At 58.3% G+C, this 20,508-nt stretch overlaps 2 protein-coding genes across 3 annotated transcripts; both read right to left on the bottom strand.

Annotated features, from left to right (window-relative positions):
- Positions 1 to 3,021: 3,021 nt before the first annotated feature.
- AMH (anti-Mullerian hormone) lies at positions 3,022 to 6,903 on the bottom strand (the record flags this gene model as incomplete). The annotated part of the gene is made up of 5 exons (XM_084220941.1): positions 3,022 to 3,937; positions 4,100 to 4,301; positions 4,455 to 4,575; positions 5,181 to 5,359; positions 6,354 to 6,903. The coding sequence occupies 5 exons, from the start codon at positions 6,901 to 6,903 to the stop codon at positions 3,022 to 3,024; spliced, it is 1,968 nt and encodes a 655-aa protein (XP_084077067.1).
- A 1,986-nt stretch (positions 6,904 to 8,889) lies between these two features.
- SF3A2 (splicing factor 3a subunit 2) lies at positions 8,890 to 20,493 on the bottom strand. 2 transcript variants are annotated; one of them, XM_084221032.1, is made up of 9 exons: positions 20,432 to 20,493; positions 18,474 to 18,644; positions 17,464 to 17,535; positions 16,129 to 16,175; positions 15,250 to 15,359; positions 13,977 to 14,026; positions 12,651 to 12,791; positions 10,433 to 10,501; positions 8,890 to 9,359 (listed from the first exon to the last, which is right to left on the bottom strand). In XM_084221032.1, exons 2-9 carry the CDS (start codon positions 18,597 to 18,599, stop codon positions 9,027 to 9,029), a joined length of 948 nt encoding a protein of 315 aa, XP_084077158.1. In that variant the 5' UTR covers positions 18,600 to 18,644; positions 20,432 to 20,493; the 3' UTR covers positions 8,890 to 9,026. The 2 variants fall into 2 exon arrangements, with proteins under 2 accessions (XP_084077158.1, XP_084077159.1); XM_084221033.1 differs by lacking the exon at positions 20,432 to 20,493 and adding an exon at positions 20,352 to 20,403.
- Positions 20,494 to 20,508: the final 15 nt, after the last annotated feature.

Genomic DNA, 20,508 nt, shown 5'->3' with positions numbered 1-20,508 from the left:
GCTGCTCTGGGAGGGGCTCACCCTCAACAAATGCATCCTGGTGGCCTCCGTGGTGGCCCTGCTCAGCGTCACCTTCCAGGTGCTCCAAGGTGAGTCGGGAGCCGGGCGGAGCGGGAAGGGGTGGCCAGCCCGTGCTGCCAGCTCCTGCCTCCTGTCCCCTCCTGTCCCCTCCTGTCCCCTCCTGTCCCCTCCTGTCCCCTCCTGTCTTGCAGCGCCATGCTCCAAGGAGGGACTCGCCCGCGGCCGCCAGGAGCCTCCGCCCCCTCCCGTTCCCGGTGGGTCCGACCGTCCGTCCCTGCCCCATCCCTCGGGTCCGGCCTGAGACGCGGCCGCAGCCCGCGGAGCCCCTGGCTGGGATATCCCGCCCAAGCGGCCTCATTCATCCTCAGCTGACAGTGGCCTGTCCCTCTCCCCTCCCAGAGGCCGTGAGCCCCAAGGTGGAGATCCCAGAGGCGGTGACTGCCCAGCCTGCGCCGCCACCCGAGAGCAGCGCGGTGGAGGATGATGATGATGATGAAGACGGTGACGATGACTATGACAGCGAAGCTGACAGCAACCTGGTACGGGTCAGGGTGGCACCTGGCGGGGCAGGGAGCATCTTGTCCCCAGGGGGAGGGATGGACAGGGGTTCAGGTCCCCTGAGCTACATCTTCAGTTCCTGGTCCCCTCTGTCCCCACAGGCAGAACCCTGGATCTTCAAGAAATGGTTTGGCCGTGCAACACCAGAGGATGAGGACAAGGATGGGGACAAGGATGAAGACAAGGATGAGGACAAGGATGAGGACAAGGATGAGGATGAGGACAAGGATGAAGAATCTGCAGATGTCCCCGAGGTGACAATGGCTGTGACAGAGGGGAAGAAGAGCCAGGAGAAGAAGGTGGAGAAGGAGGAGGAGGAGGAGGAGGAGGAGGAGGAAGAAAAGGAGGAGAAAGAGGAAGAAAAAGAGGAGAATGAGGGGGAGGAGGATGAGGAGGAGGAGGAGGAGAAGGAGGACAAGAAGAAGGATGAGAAGAAGGAGAAAGCCCGGGAAGGCCGGGCTGTCCATGTGGAGCGGAGCAGCCGGAGGGAGGCACGAGCCAAGGACAGGACAGCGGGGGACAGACCCGGCCGAGCCCCCAGGGCCCCCAGGGAACCGGAGCAGCAGCCCCAGAAGAAGCGGGACCGGGAGAGGAAGGAGAGGAAGGAGAGACGGCGGGAGCGGGATGAGTCCAGGAGGGAGGGGTGGAGGGGCCGTCCCGGCAGGGCTGACGGCGGCCGGGAGAGCCCGAGGCGGGACTGGAAGCAGCAGAAGGGCAGGAAGCCCTGGGAGCCGGCGCCGGGCAGGGACGGCAGGGCCAGGGAGGGGAAGAGGCGCGACTGAGGCCGGGGTGGGCGCGGGGCTGGATGGCGCTGGATCCAGGGGGATCCAATCCCAGCCCTGCCAGCCCTCCAGAGACACCCCCGGGCACGGGCAGCCCCAGGACCCCCGAGCAGCAGCAGAGCAGCCCAGGAGCCTGGCACGAGCCTCCCCGGGGACTTTGGGCTCCTCTGGATCAATGGTGACCCGAAAGGACTCATGGAAGGAGCTTCTTTGGGCCTCCTGCCTTCTCCATCCCCACCCAAACCCCTCTGCAGTTGCCTTCCTCGTGGTTCTGGGGATCCCAGTGAACAGAGTTGTGTCCAGACCGTGCAGCTCTTGGGTTAATGGTTTTATTGAAAGCAAATCAAGAGAGAAGAATAATCTGGGTTACGGAACCAGGCTGCAGCCATCCTCAGAGGGACATCAGGGACAGACCCCCGACCTCAGCCAGCCCAGTGCCATTGCTGGGGGGTGGCCCAGAAGGTGCTGGTGACAGAGCAGGGCTGGAGCCCTTCACCCAAGGATCCCTGCGGGCCTCGCCTTCTCCGAGTCGCTTTAGGAAGGAAACACAAGAGCAATATCACACAGCCAGAGATGTTCACAGCCCCCACCCATGGCAGGTTTCAGTATTTGCTAAAACAACAGTGGTTAAAATAAACTATTTTCATTTTTAATAAGGTATTCAAGTGGATGTTTTTAAAAAATAGGGTAAAAAACAAAGGAAAACAAGAAAAGCCCTTATCCCTGGTTATGTGTTTTGTCCCTGGTTATGTGTGTGTGTGTTTTCAGAGTTAATCCTGCAGGGCTGTGAGGTGGGATTGGTGGGCACCAACCTCCAGCCGTGTCTCCCTGTGAGGACACTGCAAAACCCAAGGAGGTGTAGCCAGGACAAGCCCAGGAGCTGCTCCCGGGGGTTTGGCTCCCCGGCTGAGGGCCAGGCTCCGCTGGAAGATGATCTGGGGCAGGCGGCCGTGCTGACGCCGGCGGGGACACGGAGCAGGTGGTCTGGCAGCCGTTTGCTCCCGCTCCCATTAATGGTGTGAGCAGCCCGGGAGGTGTAACGGGATCGCTCCCTCCCTCCTCCCCTCGCCCCGGCAGCGGGGTCAGCGCGGGGTGACGCAGATGTGACCTGGCCGGGAGCCCCAAGGCACGGCCAGCGGCTCCTCACACAGAGCCGTGTCCCCAGGGCAAGGCTGGTCTCTGCCAGGGGATTTGGCCTCTTGCTCTGCTGTCACAGGTGGAGCCGTGTGGCCAGGGGGGTCTCGTCATGGGCCGTGGGCTGGGGAATGGCCAGAGGATGCTGCAAGGCTTGGAGGAAGCAGCAGCTGCCCTTCCCAGCCACCACAGGAGCAGAGAGTGAGGGATAAACAAGAATGGTCCTGCCTGGATCTGCCAAGCCTTGTCCTCCCCCACGGCCCTGCCGTGCCCGTACCCAGCGGAGGCAGAGCCCGCGGGCACCTCGGGCACCCTCGGCAGCGGCGGGGGCACATCCCCAGGGGGACACGGAGCAGCCCCAGGGACAGGCATGGATGAACCCAGAACCAGAGCGATGCTAACGAGCCAAACCACGGGGAAAGGACGCACGGGAGCTCCCGTCTCGGGAGAAGTACCGGATCCCGAGCCGGGAGGGCAAACCGGGAGAGGGGCCGGGGTGGGGCGAGCGGGGAGGCCGGCGGGAGCCTCACCGGCAGCCGCACTCCTCTGCCACCATGTTGGGGAACTTGCGGATCTCCAGCCCGTCCGAGGAGAGGCTGATGATGAGCTGGTCCGAGTAGCGCACGGGCACGCAGCAGGGAGCCCTGCGCAGCGGCGAGCCCTGGTCCTGCATGCCCAGCAGCAGCACCGTGTGCGAGAAGTAGCTGGGGATGCGCGCGGAGAGCGGCAGCCGGCAGGGCCCCTCGCAGTTGTTGGCCGCGTACATGGTGGGCATGAGGATGAAGTGGCGGTCGCGCAGGTCGATGGTGAGCTCCTGCAGCCGGCAGTGCGCCTGCTGCCGGGCGCTGCGGTTCTGCCGCTGCACCTTCCTGCGCTCCTGCCAGCGCGCCCGCACCGACTGCAGCGCCTTCAGCAGCAGCAGCGTGCGCAGCTTCCGAGAGCCCGGGCCCCGCTCGGCCGCCTCGGCCTGCCCCGGCTCCGCGGGGTAGTAGCAGAAGGTCAGGAGGTGCTGGAAAAGCGCCGCGTTGGCTTGGAAAGCCGGGATGTCCCTGAGCTCCTGGATGACCACCTGCAGTTTGCCCATCAGCAGCTGCAGCACGGTGTCCTCCGGCTGCCAGTCCCCCAGGTGCTGCTCCAGCACGGCCCCGCTGTCCTGGGCCAGCAGCAGCACCGAGGGCTCCTCCGACTGCACCAGCCGCTCCAGCGCCGCCTCCTCCGACAGGTTGAGCAGCTGGTGGGGGAGGGTCTCCATCATCTCGAAGTCCAGCCGGTGGTGGGCACTGGGCTGGGGGGGCGGCTCGCTGGAGGAGCTCAGGAGCTGCCGGATGAAGTGGCTCAGGGTTGCCAGGAACTGGGCGCTGCCCCCGGGAGCTGGGGACGAGGTGTTGGCGTGGCCCGGGGCAGTGGGGGTCGGCAGCTCCTCGGTGCTGGCCTGGGGTGGGCTGCAAGGAGAACACGGGGAGAGTCACGGGGCCCCCGTGTAGCCCGGGGGTCCCACCAGGCTGTGCCCTACAGCCATCCCTGGTCCCACAGCTGGGGCTGCCCCTGTCCCACTCATCTCCCAGCCCCTGTGTTCTCCCGTGCCTGCAGCGACGGCCACGGACCTGAGTTGTGGGTACGGAGCTGTGTCCACCACCCCCTCAGCAGAGAGGTAGGAGGATGGGGCCAAAGCCTCCTCTTCCTCCTCTTCCTCCTCCTGCTGCCGTGACTTGGCCAGCAGCAGCAGCACCGGGGTCATGCGGGTGAAACATTTGTCATCGGAGCCGAACAGGAGCTGCTGCACCTCCGTGCGGGGCAGGGGGGCACCTCCTGCGGCCACGAGAGGAGAGGACGTCGGTCGGTCTGGGGTCTCCTGCATGTCCCCACCACCTCTCGCCGGCCCGAGAGGACCCCAAAGGCCCAAGCGAGGACACGAGGGCAGGGATGCTGCTGTCCCCAGGGCGTCCCCCCCGTCCCTACCTCCCGCGCCGCCGTGGATGGTCAGGGAAGCCGAGAAGCGGAGCCGCTCTGCGCTGCGGGTGACCGAGGCTGCGGCGGCTGCCAGGGCCAGGTACTGCGTGTCCCTGGAGAGGCAGAGCCTCTGCACCGAGGCAGAAACCACAGAAGCCCCGAGGGCGTGAGTGCGACATCACGGGGGACACACTCACCCCCGTGTCACCCCGCTGCGGTCCCTGGTTCTGGTCACCCAGCCCGCGGCGGCCCAGGGAGCAGCGGCAGGGAGGGTGGGGAGCACTGGGAGCTTCGCCCCCTGCCCCAGAGCTGCTCCGGGGGCCGCGGGGTGCAGGGAACCCAGAGAACCCCCGAGGGGCTGGGCTCAGGACCCCAGACCGGGCTCGGTACCGGGGCAGCCCCGCCGGCCCTGCGGCAGCTGCGGACAGGGTGAGAGCTCCATCTTCAGGCACGGCGGGAGCGGGAGACGGGGCGGAGCAGCCGGGCTGGGGACGGCAAAGGGACTGGGAGGGTTGGCCAAGGGGCTGGAGGGGTGACAAAGGGGCTGGGAGGGGATTGTGAATGGATTGGAAGTGGATGGTGAATGGACTGGGAGGAACGATGAATGAATCGGGAGGGGATAGCAAAGGGAGCTGGAGGGGCTGTTGAATGGACTGGGAGGGATGACAGCGGCACTGGGCAGCAGAGCCGGGACACCCCCTCCCGCCCCCTGCTCCCACCAAGGCCCGGACCCACCTGGTCCCGCGGCAGCCCCGGCCCGGTGGCCAGCAGCTCCTGCGGGTGCCCGGAGCCCCGGCCCTCCCGGCGGCCCAGGTAGAAGAGCATCACGGCCGCCTGCAGCTCTCCCACAGCCCGTCCCACCTCCGCCTGGAAAACCAGCTGGAACCGCAGCTTCACCTGCGCCTCCCACTGCACTGCAACGGGGGAGACACGGCCGTGAACCCCCCCCGCCGCCGGGGCTCCGGGGGTGGGGAAGGGGCTTCGGGCTGAGCACTGTCCCCGTGAAGGGACCGGAGCACCGGGACGGGAGCCGAGGGGGAGAAGGGACGCAGCAAATCCCATCCCCGGCTCCATGGAGATGGAAAGCGGGACACACCCCGCACCCCGCGGGCAGGGAGCTGCCTCCCCCCAGAGCCCACGGAAATCTGCTCTCCGGTGCCTCGGGGACGCTGTGGCCGCTGCCCGGGGAAGAGGCACTTCCCCGCTGCCCGGCACTGCAGAGTGCAGCTGAAAATCCAAAGCCCAGGAGAGGCGGAAGATTTCAGGACCTCTCGTTAGGGATTAAATTTGAGTCTGTAACCCCCCTTCCAGGACCAGGATCACCCCCGGGATGGGACAGGGGAATGTGTGTTGAGGATCTCCCACAAGGCTGAAGCTACAGGAGCTCCACAGCCCGAGTGGAGATCAGCACGGGCCAGGCTCCCGGCACAGCAGGAGCAGCTGGGTCCGAGCTCCTCCTTTCTCCCCAGAGCTGGGATGGGACCCAAACCCATCTGCCACGTTAAGGCAGAAAGTGAGAAACACTGATGAGAGTGGAGCCAACAAGAGTCATAGAATGTCCTGAGCTGGAAGGGAATCACCAAGAATCACCAGTCCCACCTCTGGCCCTGCACAGATTCCCCAACAATCCCACCCTGTGCATCCCTGAGAGCGTGTCCCAAACGCTGCTGGAATGTGGACCTTGGTCAGAGGCGGGGACAGATGGCAGAGCCACGCTGCCATCCTCACCTCCTTCAAAACATGCCCAGAAACATTTTACTCCATCACTTTTTAAAGGGAACCCAACCCCCAGATTTAATTCTGTGTTTAAATCTCTGACTTCGGGCCAGCAAACAGCACCACCACCCCAAGCCCTGCATCCTTCCCCTCCCTGCTCCACCTCGGAGCCCGCAGGGCTCTCCCACCAACCTTCCTCCAGGTGCAGGACGAGGAATCTCTCCAGCCCCGGCTCCAGCACGTGCTCGTGGATCCTCTGCAGGGGATGGGGAGCAGCCCCGGCCTCCCCGGGCCGGCACAGCCCGAAGGTCCCCGGGAAGTTCCCGTCCCAGCTCCGGCGCCGTCTCAGCAGTTTGATGAAGCTGCTCTCGTAGTGGCTGAGCACCCCCACCACCTCCAGCTGCCTCGGGGTGGCCCCGTCCTGCTCCATCCTCACCCTGCACACGGGCCCTTCCAGGCCCCCGAGGGGCCAGGGCTGCGGGCTAGAGCGGGACCAGCCCGGGCCCTCCTCCTCAGCCACTCCCTGCGGGCATTTGGCTCCCGGCTCGGGCTTGGAGAAGAGGCGAGTGGCAGCAGCCCTCCTGGACCTGGGTGTCTCCTCTGAACTTCCATTTCCCACCTTTCTCCCTTCTGCTTCCAGCAGGCTCAGCTCCACCAGGGAATCCCTTCCCTCTTTCCTGGGCAGAGCTGCAGAGGGGAGCAGCAGCACCAGGCACAGCAGGAGCCCCCTGAGAGCGCTCATGGTCCCACCTCAGCTCTTCCCTGGAGCAGCTCAGGATCCCAAGCCTGGGCAGGAAGAGGGAGGACAGCTCTCCCTTTTAACCACGGGTGGCCTTGAGTGGCCGAGGCGCAGCCACCTCCCCTGAGCCGCCCCGGGGCTGTCGCGCTGCAGAGCAGCGAGGGAGGTGGCAAAGAAACTTTTTCTTGTTCTATTTTTGGGTCTGCGGCTCGTTTTGGAAACGTGCAAAGATCGAAGCTGTTGCACCCGCTCGTAGGGATGCACGGCCTTGACTTTGGATGTTTTCTAAAGGAGGATGAGTGTCTGGAATGGGATCCTCATGGGGACTGGCACGTACGACCCCACCAGCACTGAAACACCAGGAGGGGAGAGAGCCAGAGAAGGAGGAGGGGGAGAGGGGCAGATAATGGGCTGAAATCAGTAAATGTATGGAAAGCATTCCTTCTTCTGGCTGGAAAACCTTCACCCTGCAGCTCAACAGGCTGCCCTGGAATAGGGCTTCATCCTGGGAATGAGAATCATGGGGGGCAGCAGCAGCCTGAGGACTTTGAGCACTCAGTACAACCCTTAGAGAGTCTCACACACACACCATTGTAAAGACCTTTCCCTCCATGAGATGCCCAAACCTACTGGAGCAGCTGGAATTGCCAATGCCACCCGCCTAAACCATCCTGGAAACCCATTCCAAGAGAGTTCCTCATTTTGGGGAAATGTCCAACAAAAAAGTTCCAGACCCTTCCCTGAGTTTCCAAGTATTTGCAGTCTGGAGCTCAGGATCCTCAGAAAAGGATGGAGCACCCAAACTGGAGCAGGACATGGACACAGCGAGGCCTGGAGGCGTCTGAGGTCATTTCTAGAAGAGCTGACAAAGGCCAGGGAGCTGCTCCAGGGCTGGAGCCGGGCTGGCAGAGCTGGGAGTGCTCACCTGGACAAGAGAAGGCTCCAGGGACACCTCAGAGCCCCTGGCAGGGCCTGGAGGGGCTCCAGGAGAGCTGGAGAGGGACTGGGGACAAGGATGGAGGGACAGGACACAGGGAATGGCTGCCAGTGCCAGAGGGCAGGGCTGGATGGGATCTTGGGCAGGAATTGTTCCCTGGCAGGGTGGGCAGGCCCTGGCACAGGGTGCCCAGAGCAGCTGTGGCTGCCCCTGGATCCCTGGCAGTGCCCAAGGCCAGGCTGGACAGGGCTGGGAGCAGCCTGGGACAGTGGGAGGTGTCCCTGCCATGGCAGGGGTGGCACTGGATGGGATTTAATGTCCCTCCCAATCAAACCAGTCTGGGATTTTTAACTAACTGGGACCATCTCAGCCCAGTAGCAGAGGAAGGTTTTGATTCCCCCATCAAGGGGGTGCAGCTGCAGGGCTCCCATGGCCTCTCAAACAACCAGAACTGGTCAGGAACCCCAGCCCTGGCCATGCCCTCACCCACTGAGCCCCCCAGGATCCCCCACTGATCCCCCAGTTCAGGGACAGAATCCTGGGAAAGGGCAGAGTAATGGCAGAACTGCTGCTGGTGCTGCTTTTTTATGGGAACCAAGTGATGGCTGGAAGGAAACATTCAGGATAAATAAACCCACAGAGAACTAAAAACTTGCCTGAACAGAGCTGTCAGTGGGAGGAGGGCACACAATAGAATCATGTGACAGCAGGTGCTACACCATGGTACTGACACTTAATGAATTATAACAATAAACAAAGATTTAGTATCAGCAACAGGAGCCTTTCCATGTCCCCCCCCAGTGAATGAAGAGAGATGAAGGGCTTTGGTTGAATCAAAACTGATTAATGGGGGCTAATTAATAGGACACTCTCAGGCAGCCTAAGGGGGATTCCTCAGGCCAAGACAGCTGATGGAAGGAGATGCCTTGAGATTCCCAATTCTTTGCCTCCTCTTTGGAGAATTTCCAAAATATAACCAGCTTGGGAATGTTTCCTTTATCCAAGGGGTGAGGAAAATGAACCCACAGCAGCACAGGAAAGCAGAGGGGAAGGAGAATCAAAAACCTTTTAATGAACCTACAGAGTTCAGTCAGCTTTCCAGAGGTACAAAAAGGATCTGTTCCCTGAATGGGGGGTGAGCTGCAGTTAAAAAGACACAAATCCCGGGGGATGGAGTCCAGGAGGGGCCTCAGTTGGAGGGAGGGGGAGGGGGGATGGTGCCCGGCCCCTCGGTGGGGAGCGGCGGCCGCATCATGGGGGGCAGGGGAGCAGGGGGGGGCACCCCGGGCGCTGGGGGCAGCTGGGGGGGCACTGGGGGGGGTGGCACCGGCCCCGAGGGGGGCATGGGGGGCAGGGCCATGCCCCCAGGGGGAGGGGGGGGCATGGAGTCGGGCAGGGGGGGCCGCGGGGGCAGCCCGTTCATCAGGGGAGGGGGCGGCGGCCGCTTGACGGTCGGGGGCCCTGGGGGGAGGTTGGGGGGGGCCGGGGGCTTCTCCATCTTGAAGTGGAATTGAAGGAAGAACTGGGAGAGAAAAGGGAACAATTAATCAGGGATTGACAGAATCCTGGAGTGCCCTGAGCTGGGAGGGACCCACAGGGATCATTGATCCAACTCCTGTCCCTGCACAGCCACCCCAACACCCCCACCCTGAGCAGCCCTGAGAGCTCCTGCAGCTCTGGCAGCCTTGGGGCCATTCCCTGGGGAGCCTGGGCAGTGCCCAGCACCCTGGGGACAGCTCTGCCAGCACCCAGGAGGTGCTCTCTGCCCCACAGCACAGCTCAGGCCCCTCCTGTCACCCTCAGATGTCCCAGTCCCAGCAGCATCTGTGACTGGCACCAGTCTTGCCCCAGATTTGAACTCCTCTGGACTCTGAGCACTGAGGTTCCTGTGAGGGTGGGCACCCCCCCAGGCACTGTTCCCTGGATACAGGGGAGCAGCCCCAGCCCCAGGCTCCCTCAGGCAGGTGTGTGCAGGGAACACAGGGCACAGAACCATGGAGAGGACACGGTGCTGCACATTAATCATGGAATCATCAGGCTGGGAAAAGCCAAACCTAACCCTAAGATCAACAAGTCCAGCCACCAGCCCAGCAGCACCACCACATTCACCACTAAGCCATGGCCATAAATGCCACATTCACACGTTTTTGAACACTTTCAGGGGTGGTGATTTCACCACTGCCCTGGGCAGTCTGTTCCAATGCCTGACAATTATTTCAGTGAAGGAATTTTCCCAGTATCCAACCTAAACCTCCCCTGGCACAATTTGAGGCCGTTCCCTCTGGTCTCTTGTCCTGCTCCCTGGGAGCAGAGCCTGACCCTCCTCTGGCTGCACCCTCCTGTCAGGGAGTGTAAGAGCAAGAAGGTTCCCCCTGAGCCTCCTTTTCTCTGGGTATTTGTGCCCCATCTTGCTGCTGCTGCCAGAAATTGAATCCTCTCCAAGATCCCACACAGGAGGATCTCTGTCAGCTCCCACTGCACAGGTGCACTAAGGGAATGGAGATTTGAACAGCAGAGGCAGCAGGACAGAACTGATGTCACTCTCTCAAGTTGCTCTGCTCTCCTTAAGGACAGACATTACAAAACCTCAGTTACCTGTTTGGTTTCTCTGTTCCAGTGAGTCCAAAATTTTCCCTCTGCTTTATCAATTTCTCTGCTTGGCACCTGCACCAAAAGAGAACACAGAGCTATTCTTAGCAGCACCAGATTAGCTCAAAGGCCCTTTTTAGCCCCAGAGCCTGAGAGATAAGCACAGTTATTCCAGGCCTTGCAGGGCTGTTATTAGACAGAGGTGGGGGCAGGAAAGAATTAAGTTACTTCCCTATCGGTCAAGGACAACCAGCAAAAATCCCTCCCTGAACATCTGCACAGAGACTGAGGAGTGAAGCCCAGGAGGCTCCTGTCTGTGCCAGACACTGGGAATTCACAGCTCCCCAGGGCTCTGCACAGTCTGGTTTTCATGCCAGAGTCCTCCACCAAACCTCAGTGGGGTTTAATGACTTCCAGCCATGTCTTCCTGACCCCCCCCTTCCACTCCATTAACCCCTGAGGGTTAGCACAGACCATTCATTAGGAATTACAGAACGTCCTCAGTTGGAAGGGACCCTCAGGGATGATCAGTGCAGCCCCTGTCCCTGAACAGCCACCCCAACACCCCCACCCTGAGCAGCCCTGAGAGCTCCTGCAGCTCTGGCAGCCTTGGCACCATTCCCTGGGGAGCCTGGGCAGTGCCCAGCAGCCTCGGGGGGAAGAACCTTTCCCTGAGCTCCATGCCAAGCCCTGGCACAGCTCCAGCCCTTCCTGGCCCCCTGTCCCTGTCCCAGAGGAGAGCTCAGCCCCTGCCCCTGTGCCTGCCCTGGGCAGGAGCTGCAGCCCCCGAGGAGCCTCCCCTCAGTCTCCTGTGCTCCAGCTGAACCAGCCAAGTGCCCTCAGCTGCTCCTCAGCCCCTTCCCCAGCTCCGTGTCCCTCCTTTGGGCACTCTCCACCAGCTCTGGATCCTTCTGATCCTGTGGTGCCCAAAGTGCCCCCAGCACTGGAGGTGAGGCTGCCCCAGGGCAGAGCAGAGTGGGACAATCCCTCCCTGGGCCTGGTGCCCCCAGGACAGGGTGGCCCTTTGGGCTGCCAGGACACAGCAGTGACTCAGATCCAACTTGCCACTAACCAGGACCCCCAGGTCTCTTTCTGCAGTGGTCTGAGATGAGCCAGAATTGCTGTGATGCATGGAACAGCTGCTGTGCACATCCCAAGGGATGCTCCTGCCTTAGAACAGCTCAACTTGGGCACCTTGGTCTGGTTCTCTGGATGTCTGCTGATTTCCAGGACATCTGGGTCCTGTTTGGCTTTGGGATTTGCTGCTGAACTTTTTCCCTCAGACCCTTCCCCAGCTCTGTGTCCCTCCTTTGGACACTCTCTAAAATAGCTCAGTATGTTCCTCACAACACTGATGGTGAGGGCACCCCAGTGCAGAGCAGAGCAGAGCAGAGCAGGAAGGGAACCCTCCCAGCTTTCCCAGGATTCCTCTCTGTCTTAAGTAGGAAACAGGCAGACTCTATTCCCATCTGTCAGAGCTGGGGCAGTTCTCTCTGTTCATGGGGCAGTTTTCTTTATCTCTCCCACAGCCCATCCTCCCTCCAGGAGATCTCCTCTGTCCATGGCCACTGAGTGTCCCTGCAGGGCTGATCAAATTCCACCATCCCATGGGGAGATGCTCTGCCCAGGGCAGGAGCCAAGCATTCCTACCTGGATACAATCTGCCCTGGAACAGCACAGCAGCCTTTGCCCACTGCATTCCCAGAGGAGCAGCTTTCTCCTGCCCTGCATTCCCAGAGGGAGAGCAGGCCCATCTCCAGCAGCCCTGGAGCTGCAGAGGAGAACTCCCCCCTTATGCAGAATCTCTGCTCCAGCAGAACCACAGAACCAGGAGGTGCTCTCTGCCCCAGAGCACAGCTCAGGCCCCCCTGTCACCCTCAGATGTCCCAGCCCTGGCAGCATCTGTGACTGGCACTGCAGGAGGGCTGAGCCCCCGTGGGATGGTACTGTGCCACCAGCCTGACACACAGGGTGTCAGTTCTATTCTCTGTCAGTAAGGTTTTTTTTTTTTAATACTATAACACTTGTATTTTCAGTTTTCCTAGTAAAGAACTGTTATTCCTGCTCCCACTCTTTGCCTGAGAGCCTTCTAATTTCAAAATTATAATAACTCAGAGGGAGGAGGTTTACATTTTCCATTTCAGGGCAGACTGCTGCCTTCCTTAGCACACACCTGTCTGGTCAAACCAAGGCAGTGTGCCAGGTTTCCCCTGGCAGGTCTCACCTTGAAGGCGATGGTCTCGTAGGGCTCTGCTGCCATCAGCAGGTACTGCCAGCGCCGGTCCGGGGGCTCGATGCGCTGCTCGTAGGCCGACATGAAGCGGTGCCGGGGCATGATGCTCTCAGCTATCTCTGGGTAATCGATCTGGGGGGACAGGGCAGCATTAACAACCCCTCCTCTGCACCCCCAGCTCTGCTCAGAATCACAGAATAATGAGGTTGGAAGAGACCTCTAGCCTATGCCCTAACACCTCAACTAGACTGTAGCACCAAGTGCTGTGTCCAGTCTTTTTTAAACACATCCAGAGATGGTGATTCTACCACCTCCCTGGGAAGAGCATTCCAGTACTTTATTATTCTTTTGGTGCAAAATTTCTTCCTAATATCCAACTTGCACCTTCCCTGATGTAGCTTGAGACTGTGTCCTCTGGTTCAGTCAGTGCTGCCTGGTGGAAGAGACGACCCCACCTGGCTACAACCTCCCTTCAGGGAGTTGTAGAGAGCAATAAGGGCACCTCTGAGCCTCCTCTTCTCCAGGCTAAACAACCCCAGCTCCTTCAAACATTCCTCACAGGGCTTGTGTTCCCAGCCCCTCACCAGCCTTGCTGCCCTTCTCTGGATGTGCTCAAGTGTCTCACCATCCTTCCTAAACTGAGGGGCCAGAACTGGACACAGCACTCAAGGTGTGCCCTCACCAGCACTGAGTACAGGGGCAGAATGACCTCCCTGCTCCTGCTGGCCACACAATTCCCAATGCAGGCCAGGAGCCATTGGCCTTCCTGGCCACCAAATACATCCCCCAGTGTGGAGCAAACCCAGAGCAATCCCCAATGCAAAGGAAACAAAGAGCAGAGGAAAGGCTGAGAATCTCAAAATGGTTTGGGATTAAAGACCCCAGACTGAATTAGGGGCAATTCAGGAGACATGTTGGGAAGGAATTGCTCCCTGTGATGGGTGGGAGGGCCTAGTGTAGGTTAAGCTGTGGCTGCTCCACCCCTGGAAATGTCCAGGGTCAGGGTTAGAGCACCCTGGTCTCATGGAAGGTGTCCCTGCCCATCGCAGGGGGATGGAAATAGATCATTTTAAAGGTCCCTCCCAGCCCAAACTCTCCTGTGATTCTCATCTCATTCCACCTCAGACTCCATGTTCCTCTCCCACTACACAGCCGATAGCTGAGCTCAGGGATTTGCTCAACACAACCAGCTCCAGCAACTAGGAAGATAAGGCCTCCTTATTATTACTGATTTCATGGATCCTGCAAAGAACTGCTCATTTAGCAGCAGTTCTACCTGGAAAACCCTGACAAGGAGAGTTTGAACCCTGCCCTTACCTGGAAGAGAAGACTCTGCTGGCCTGTTTCTGGGTCTCTCTGTTTGGTCACTGTAAAAAAAAAATATAAGAAAGCTGAGAACATGCCACAGCAGGGTGAGAGCAGCATTAATCTGCCCTGGGAAACACACAAAGTTTCCAACAATTAAATATTACGAGACTTTTCTCCTGTTTATCAAACAAAATGTCACATTATCTTTAACCAAAGCTATTTCTGTGAGGGTGGGCAGGCCCTGGCACAGGGTGCCCAGAGCAGCTGGGGCTGCCCCTGGATCCCTGGAAGTGCCCAAGGCCAGGCTGGACAGGGCTGGGAGCAGCCTGGGACAGTGGGAGGTGTCCCTGCCATGGCAGGGGTGGCTCTGGATGAGCTTTGGGGTCCCTCCCAACCCAAACCATTCTGGGATTGTGTCCCTGCAATGGGCAGGTTTGGGCCCCTCTCCCCAAGGACACTGAGGGACTGGGGGTGTCCAGAGAAGGGAGCAGAGCTGGGGAAGGGTCTGGAGCTCCAGGAGAGGCTGAGGGAGCTGGGAAGTGGCTCAGCCTGGAGCAGAGGAGGCTCAGGGGGGAGCCTTGTGGCTCTGCACAACTTCCTGACAGGAGGGGACAGGTGGGGGTGTCAGGCTCTGCTCCGAGGGAACAGCCACAAGCTGTGGCAGATTTAGGTTGGATATTGGGAAAACTCCTTCCCTGAAAGGGCTGTAAAGCATTGGAAGGAGCTGTCCAGGAATCACTGACCCTGGAAGTGTTAAAACATCTGTGGATGTGCTACCTGGGGACATGGTTTAGTTGTGGCCTTGGCAGTGCTAAGTCTACTGTTGGACTCAATGATCTCAAAGATATTTTCCAACCTAAATTATTCCATGATTCTCCTCTACTGAAGTTCAGCTGCTGTGGAGCGAAGCACTGGTGAGATTAAAAAGCCAAATTTTGTAATGAAGGCCAAAAAACCATGAAAAACAGAATAAAACCCCACGAGTTCTGCATAGAGTGAGTGATTTACAGCATTAATGAAAGGTGCTGCAGCACAAGAGAAGGAGGAGACGAAATGCCATCATCTCCCTGGCAGCCTGAGACACACCCATCTATTATTGAAGTGGTTCTCCCTGCCTGTCAGCCATAAAGAGATATTCCATGAGCAATTTAAACAATAAAAAGACTCCAGGAAAGAGCCCATATCTTATTCATGGGCAAAGGTGCTCAAAAGACTAATGAATAATTCACATCCCACCAGGCAGGGACTGCCCATCAGGGACCTCCTTGCCACCCTGACTCACCTTTGTAGCCTGGGCGCCCAATTTTCACAAATTTCTTCACTTCCACTTTGACCTTCTCAGGGGCAGGCTGGGCAGGGGCTTCCTTGGCTTCCTTGGCAGCTCGTCGGGCCCTGGGGATTAATTCAGAATTTAAGGGTTACCTGCCCTTGTTTCTAAAGGAAACCCAGGAGCAGTTTGAATCCCTCAGCACAGCATTCCACAGGAATCATGCCAGGAAATCCTATTTTATCCCCAGCTGTATCCATCCTCCCCCTGGCTAAAGGCTGTCACTCAACCATCTGATCCACCCTCACCATGACCTTGAGGCCAGGCTCCACAGATGGATTTGAGAAGACTTTAATTCTTGAAATCAACATGAAAAAAAAAGAAGCAAAAAGAAAGCCAAACCCACAGATCAAGCAAAGCAAACTGGATTCCTTAAATCAAAACGTACAAACTTCTCCAAACCTGTATTGACAAATCGAGATTTACAGAATCTTGGAATCTCCTGAGTTGGAAGGACTCACAGGGATCATCAAATTCACCCCCTGGCCCTGCACAGACACCCCAACAATCCCACCCTGAGACCATTGTCCAAATGTTCCTGGAGCTCTGGCAGGCAGTGTTCCTATTACCTAGACTCAGACAATTTGCTTTTAAAACTCTCCCTCCCTCTTCCTTCAGCAATTTCACAGCTGGATTTGAACTTTAGCTTAAAAGGGAGATCTTCAGCACCATTTTTCAAGTAGATCCAGGCTGTTCCTCCTGGCTGCATGAGGAACCACAGAAAAATAACAATCAAGCAGAGTGCAATGAAGTTAAATGACTACAGACACCCAACATGATAATATTAAAGTGCTTCAGTAATGGAGAATAAAGTTAGGGTAGAGGATAACTTACAAATTGGTCTGATGCTTCTTCCCCTGGGTATGTGCTAAGTAACTCCCCTGAAATAAAAACCAAGGGAGAAGTTAAATGAAGCCATGACTGAAACATTCCTGTCACTCCCTGAAGAGGGTGTTTTAAACCTCAGCACAGAGGAATCTCACTCCAAAAGTGCAGATTGCTCTCAGCTGCTGAGCTGTCATAATGTCTTGGGTTATAAGATCTGTGTGTATTTTATTTCTTCTATGTTAGAAGTGGGACAGTTATTTTTAGTTAATTGGGCAGTTTACTTTATCTCTTCTACAACTAATCTTCCTTCTGAGATCTTTTGTTAATGGGCTATTGAATCTCACTACATAACTGATAAAATTACATCATCTCATTGAGAGATGTCCTGCTCAAGGAGAGGAGCTAAGCATTCTTACTTAGATATAATCTGAGATTTAGAACACTAGAAGCAAAGTTTCTCTACTAGATTCTAAGAAGAACAGCTTTCTTTTTTACTACATTCTCAGAGGAAGACCAAGCTTATCTACACTACTACTGAACCTTCAGAAGAAAACGACACCCCTCAACAAAATCACAGTGCACACTGTGTCAGGTTTAACCCCTGTCCTACACTGCAAGGCAATGTGCATTCTGTTCCCATCTGTCAGAGCTGGGGCAGTTCTCTCTGTTCATGGGGCAGTTTTCTTTATCTCTCCCACACCCAATCCTCCCTCCAGGAGATCTCCTCTGTCCATGGCCACTGAGTGTCCCTGCAGGGCTGATCCAATTCCATCATCCCATGGGGAGATGCTGTGCCCAGGGGAGGAGCCAAGCATTCCTACATGGATACAATCTGAGATGTTGGGACACCAGAACAGCCTTTGCACTGCATTCCCAGAGGAGCAGCTGCCTTTTCCATTGGACCTTCAGAGGAAAACTCCCCCCTTGTGCAGGATCCTGCTGCAGCAGAACCTCAGCTGGCACTGCAGGAGGGCTGAGCCCCCATGGGATGGGGCTGTGCGATGGGACACACAGGGAACAGGGACTGCTCTGACTCTGGCAGTGTTGTTTTGTATTACTGCATTGTTTATTTTATTTTTATTTTCTTCCCTAATACATAACTGTTATTCCTGCTCCCCTATCTTTGCCTGAAAGCCCCTTAATTTCAAATTTATAACAATTCAGAGAGAGGGAGTTCACATTTTCCATTTCAGGGGAGGCTCCTGCCTTCCTGAGCAGACACCTGTCTTTTCAAACCCAGATACCATCCCTCACATCTCAGCAGTCACTGCCCAGGTGCTGAAACTCCTGTTATTCCCAAGTTGCTGCTGCTGGGATCAGGACAGGCAGGTGTTCCCTCACCTCATTGTTGTGGAGCGTCAGGCAAAGCTTGCACTCGTAGGAGCCCAGATGATTTTTCATAAAATAGGGGTCCTGGGAAAAGAATGATGGACAAGTTATGAGCAAAATCCATTGGCAAAGCAGGAGAATAACCAAAATACTGCAGAGTTCTGCACTGGAGAAAGTGATTCTTCCCCCGAGGCTGCTGGGCACTGCCCAGGCTCCCCAGGGAATGGACCCAGTCCAAGGACAGAGCTCCAGGAGCACTGGGACAGCGCTCTCAGGGCTGCTCAGGGTGGCGGTGTTGGGGTGCCTGTGCAGGGACAGGGGCTGCACTGATCATCCCTGTGGGTCCCTCCCAGCTCAGGAAATCCCAGGATCCTGTAGCTGAGTTTACATTTTAAATTAAAAGCACAGGAGAGCTTTAGGAGGAGGAAACAGAGAGAACCAACAGCAGCTGTGTGCATTGGTGACAGAATCCCCAACTGCAGCAGGAAACACCCCAACCCAAACCAGCCCTGGGAAGACTGGAAATAAATGGATACACAAGAGCTGGCACCTTCTTGTCACTCTGCCCCAAATATTCCTTATTCAAACAGAATAAATACTTCCACAAACAGAAGTATTTAAAGCCAATCCACACCTCAGCCTGGACACAAGAAGGCTCTGGGGTGACCATGGAGCCTAAAGGGGCTCCAAGAGAGCTGGAGGGGAACTTTGGAAAAGGGCCTGGGGGGACAGGACAAAGGGGAATGGCTTCAAATAGACCAAGAATAGGTTTAGATGGGATATGGGGAAGAAATTCTTGGCTGTGAGGGTGGGGAGGCCCTGGCATGGACTTCCCAGAGCAGCTGTGGCTGCCCCTGCATCCCTGGAAGTGTCCCAGGCCAGGCTGGACAGGGTTTGGAGCCCCCTGAGATAGCTGCAGATGTCCCTGAATGAACTTTAATGCTCCTTTCAACCCAAACCCCTCCCTGACCCCATGGATGTGACCCTGCACCGTGTCCCCCGGGCCGTGGGGGTCCCTGCACCTTGTTGATGTCGATGGTCTCCAGGGCCAGCTGCCGCAGCCGCTCCCGCCGGTCGCGGTTGCTCTCGGAGGCCGAGGCCACGCCCCCGCTGCCCGTTTTACCCCCGGGGCGGTGCTGGAAATCCATGGTGGGGATTCCTGGGCTTCAGCTCCTCCTGGAGAAACAGCCAGGCTGGAAAAGAAAGTGGTAACTGAACCCCAGGATTGTTCAGCCCCAGCAGCGAGGATGGGGGTGACACCCAGACATGCCCCGGGCACACACCATGGGATGCGATCCCACACGGGGCACATCGGGTACCACCAACTCAGGAAAGCAGAGTAAAAGGATCCAGAAAATCCCCCCGGAGCCCTTCCCATCTCCTCAGCCACTCCCAAGCCCAGCTGCACCCCAGCGAGGCCAAGCAGCCCCACCAGAGGCCCCCCAAGCCCCCCAACAGGAGCCTTCCTCCCTCACCTGAGGCACCAACAGCCCCTGAGCTCTCCCCTCTCCACCAGCAGAACTGCTGCTCCCCCACCACCCCCCAAAACCCCCGGGCCACCCTCCCACTATGGGAGGCTCAGAGCCCCCCAAGCCCCCCCAACAAGGTCAGGGGCTCTGAGCAGTGTCCCCAAGCCCCAGATGAGGTCCTGGAGACCCCCCTGCTCACAGCAGGTCAGAGCCCCCCCCAAACCTCCCCACACAGAGCACTAACACTGGAAAGACCTTTGAGGTACCCCAAATCCCTCCCCACAGAGCACCCAGCTCTCCCAGTGTCCCTCCCCCAGTCCCTCTCCACCCACATCCCTCAGTAGCTCCAGTCCTGATTCTCCAGCCAAGGCCCCCTGACTCCCACTCAGGTGCTCCTCTGATCCTCCCCTGGCCCTACTCCAGCTTCCCACTTGTGATTCTCCAGTTCTCCCAGTCCTGTCCTGATCCTACCCCTGGTTTCCCAGCCTGGATTTCCCAGAGTCTCCCAGTCCCTCTCCTCTACCTCCAGGCCTGATTTTCCTATTGAGGCCCCCCAAATACTCCCAGTCCTGCTTCTCCATTACCCTCAGTCCTCCCACCCACCCCACCCAGTTCTCCCAGTCCCCCTCCAGCAACTCCAGTCCTGATTCTGCACCCAGGGGCCTCAGTCCTGCCCTTCCAATGCTCCCAGTATCCCCAGTGCTGCTCTGCTCCTACCCCAGTTTCTCACTTGTCATTCTCCAGTTCCCCCAACCCCACATCCCAGTTCTCCTAGTCCTGCCTTTTCCAGCATCCTCAGTTTCCCCAGCACCCCCAGTCCTCCCACCCAGGGCACCCAGTACTTTTCCAGTAACTCCATCCCAGTTCTGCACTTGGGGCTCCCCAGCTGCCCCCAGTCCTGCCTTGCTGATCCTCCCAGTAGCCCAAACCCTGCCTTGGCCCTACCCCCAGTTTCCTACTCGTGATTCTCTGTCTCCCTCAGCCCCACCACCCAAGCTGCCCAGCTCTCCCAGTCCCTCCATGCCCAACACTTCCAGTCCCTCCTCATCCAGCTCTCCCAGTCCCTCCATACCCAACACTCCCAGTCCTTCCTCACCCAGTTCTTTCAGTCTCTCCTTATCCAGCTCTCCCAGTCCCTCCATACCCAACACTCTCAGTCCCTCCCTACCCAGCTCTCCCAGTCCTTCCTCACCCAATTCTCTCGGTCTCTCCCTACCCAGCTCTCCCGGTCTCTCCCTACCCAGCTCTCCCAGTCCCTCCTCCCCAGCTCTCCCGGTCTCTCCGCACCCAACACTCTCAGTCCCTCCATACCCAGCTCTCCCAGTCCCTCCATACCCAACACTCCCAGTCCTTCCTCACCCAATTCTCTCGGTCCCTCCTCACCCAGCTCTCCCGGGCTCTCCGCACCCAGCTCTCCCAGCCCCTCCTCACCCAGCTCTCCCGGTTTCCCAGCTCCAGTTCCCCCAGTCCTGCCCAGTTTCCCCTCACGGCCCCTTCCCCCCTCTCCGTACCTGGCCCCGCTCTCTCCCCGGCGCATGCGCGCTCCCGTCCCGGCGCATGCGCGCTCCCGCCGCCCCGCCAGCGCTTC

Source organism: Fringilla coelebs (assembly GCF_963513975.1).
Source record: "Fringilla coelebs genome assembly, chromosome: 24".
Taxonomy (NCBI): Eukaryota; Metazoa; Chordata; class Aves; order Passeriformes; family Fringillidae; genus Fringilla; species Fringilla coelebs.
This window is presented reverse-complemented; position numbering and strand designations above follow the sequence as displayed.

Coding starts and splice junctions, on each gene's coding strand:
- SF3A2 (XM_084221032.1), bottom strand. CDS start 18,599: ATGGATTTCCAGCACCGCCCCGGGGGTAAAACGGGCAGCGGGGGCGTG. Junction 12,792..13,976: donor AGCAGAGTCTTCTCTTCCAG/GTAAGGGCAGGG, acceptor CTGTCCCCCCAG/ATCGATTACCCAGAGATAGC. Junction 10,502..12,650: donor ACGAGACCATCGCCTTCAAG/GTGAGACCTGCC, acceptor CTTTTGGTGCAG/GTGCCAAGCAGAGAAATTGA.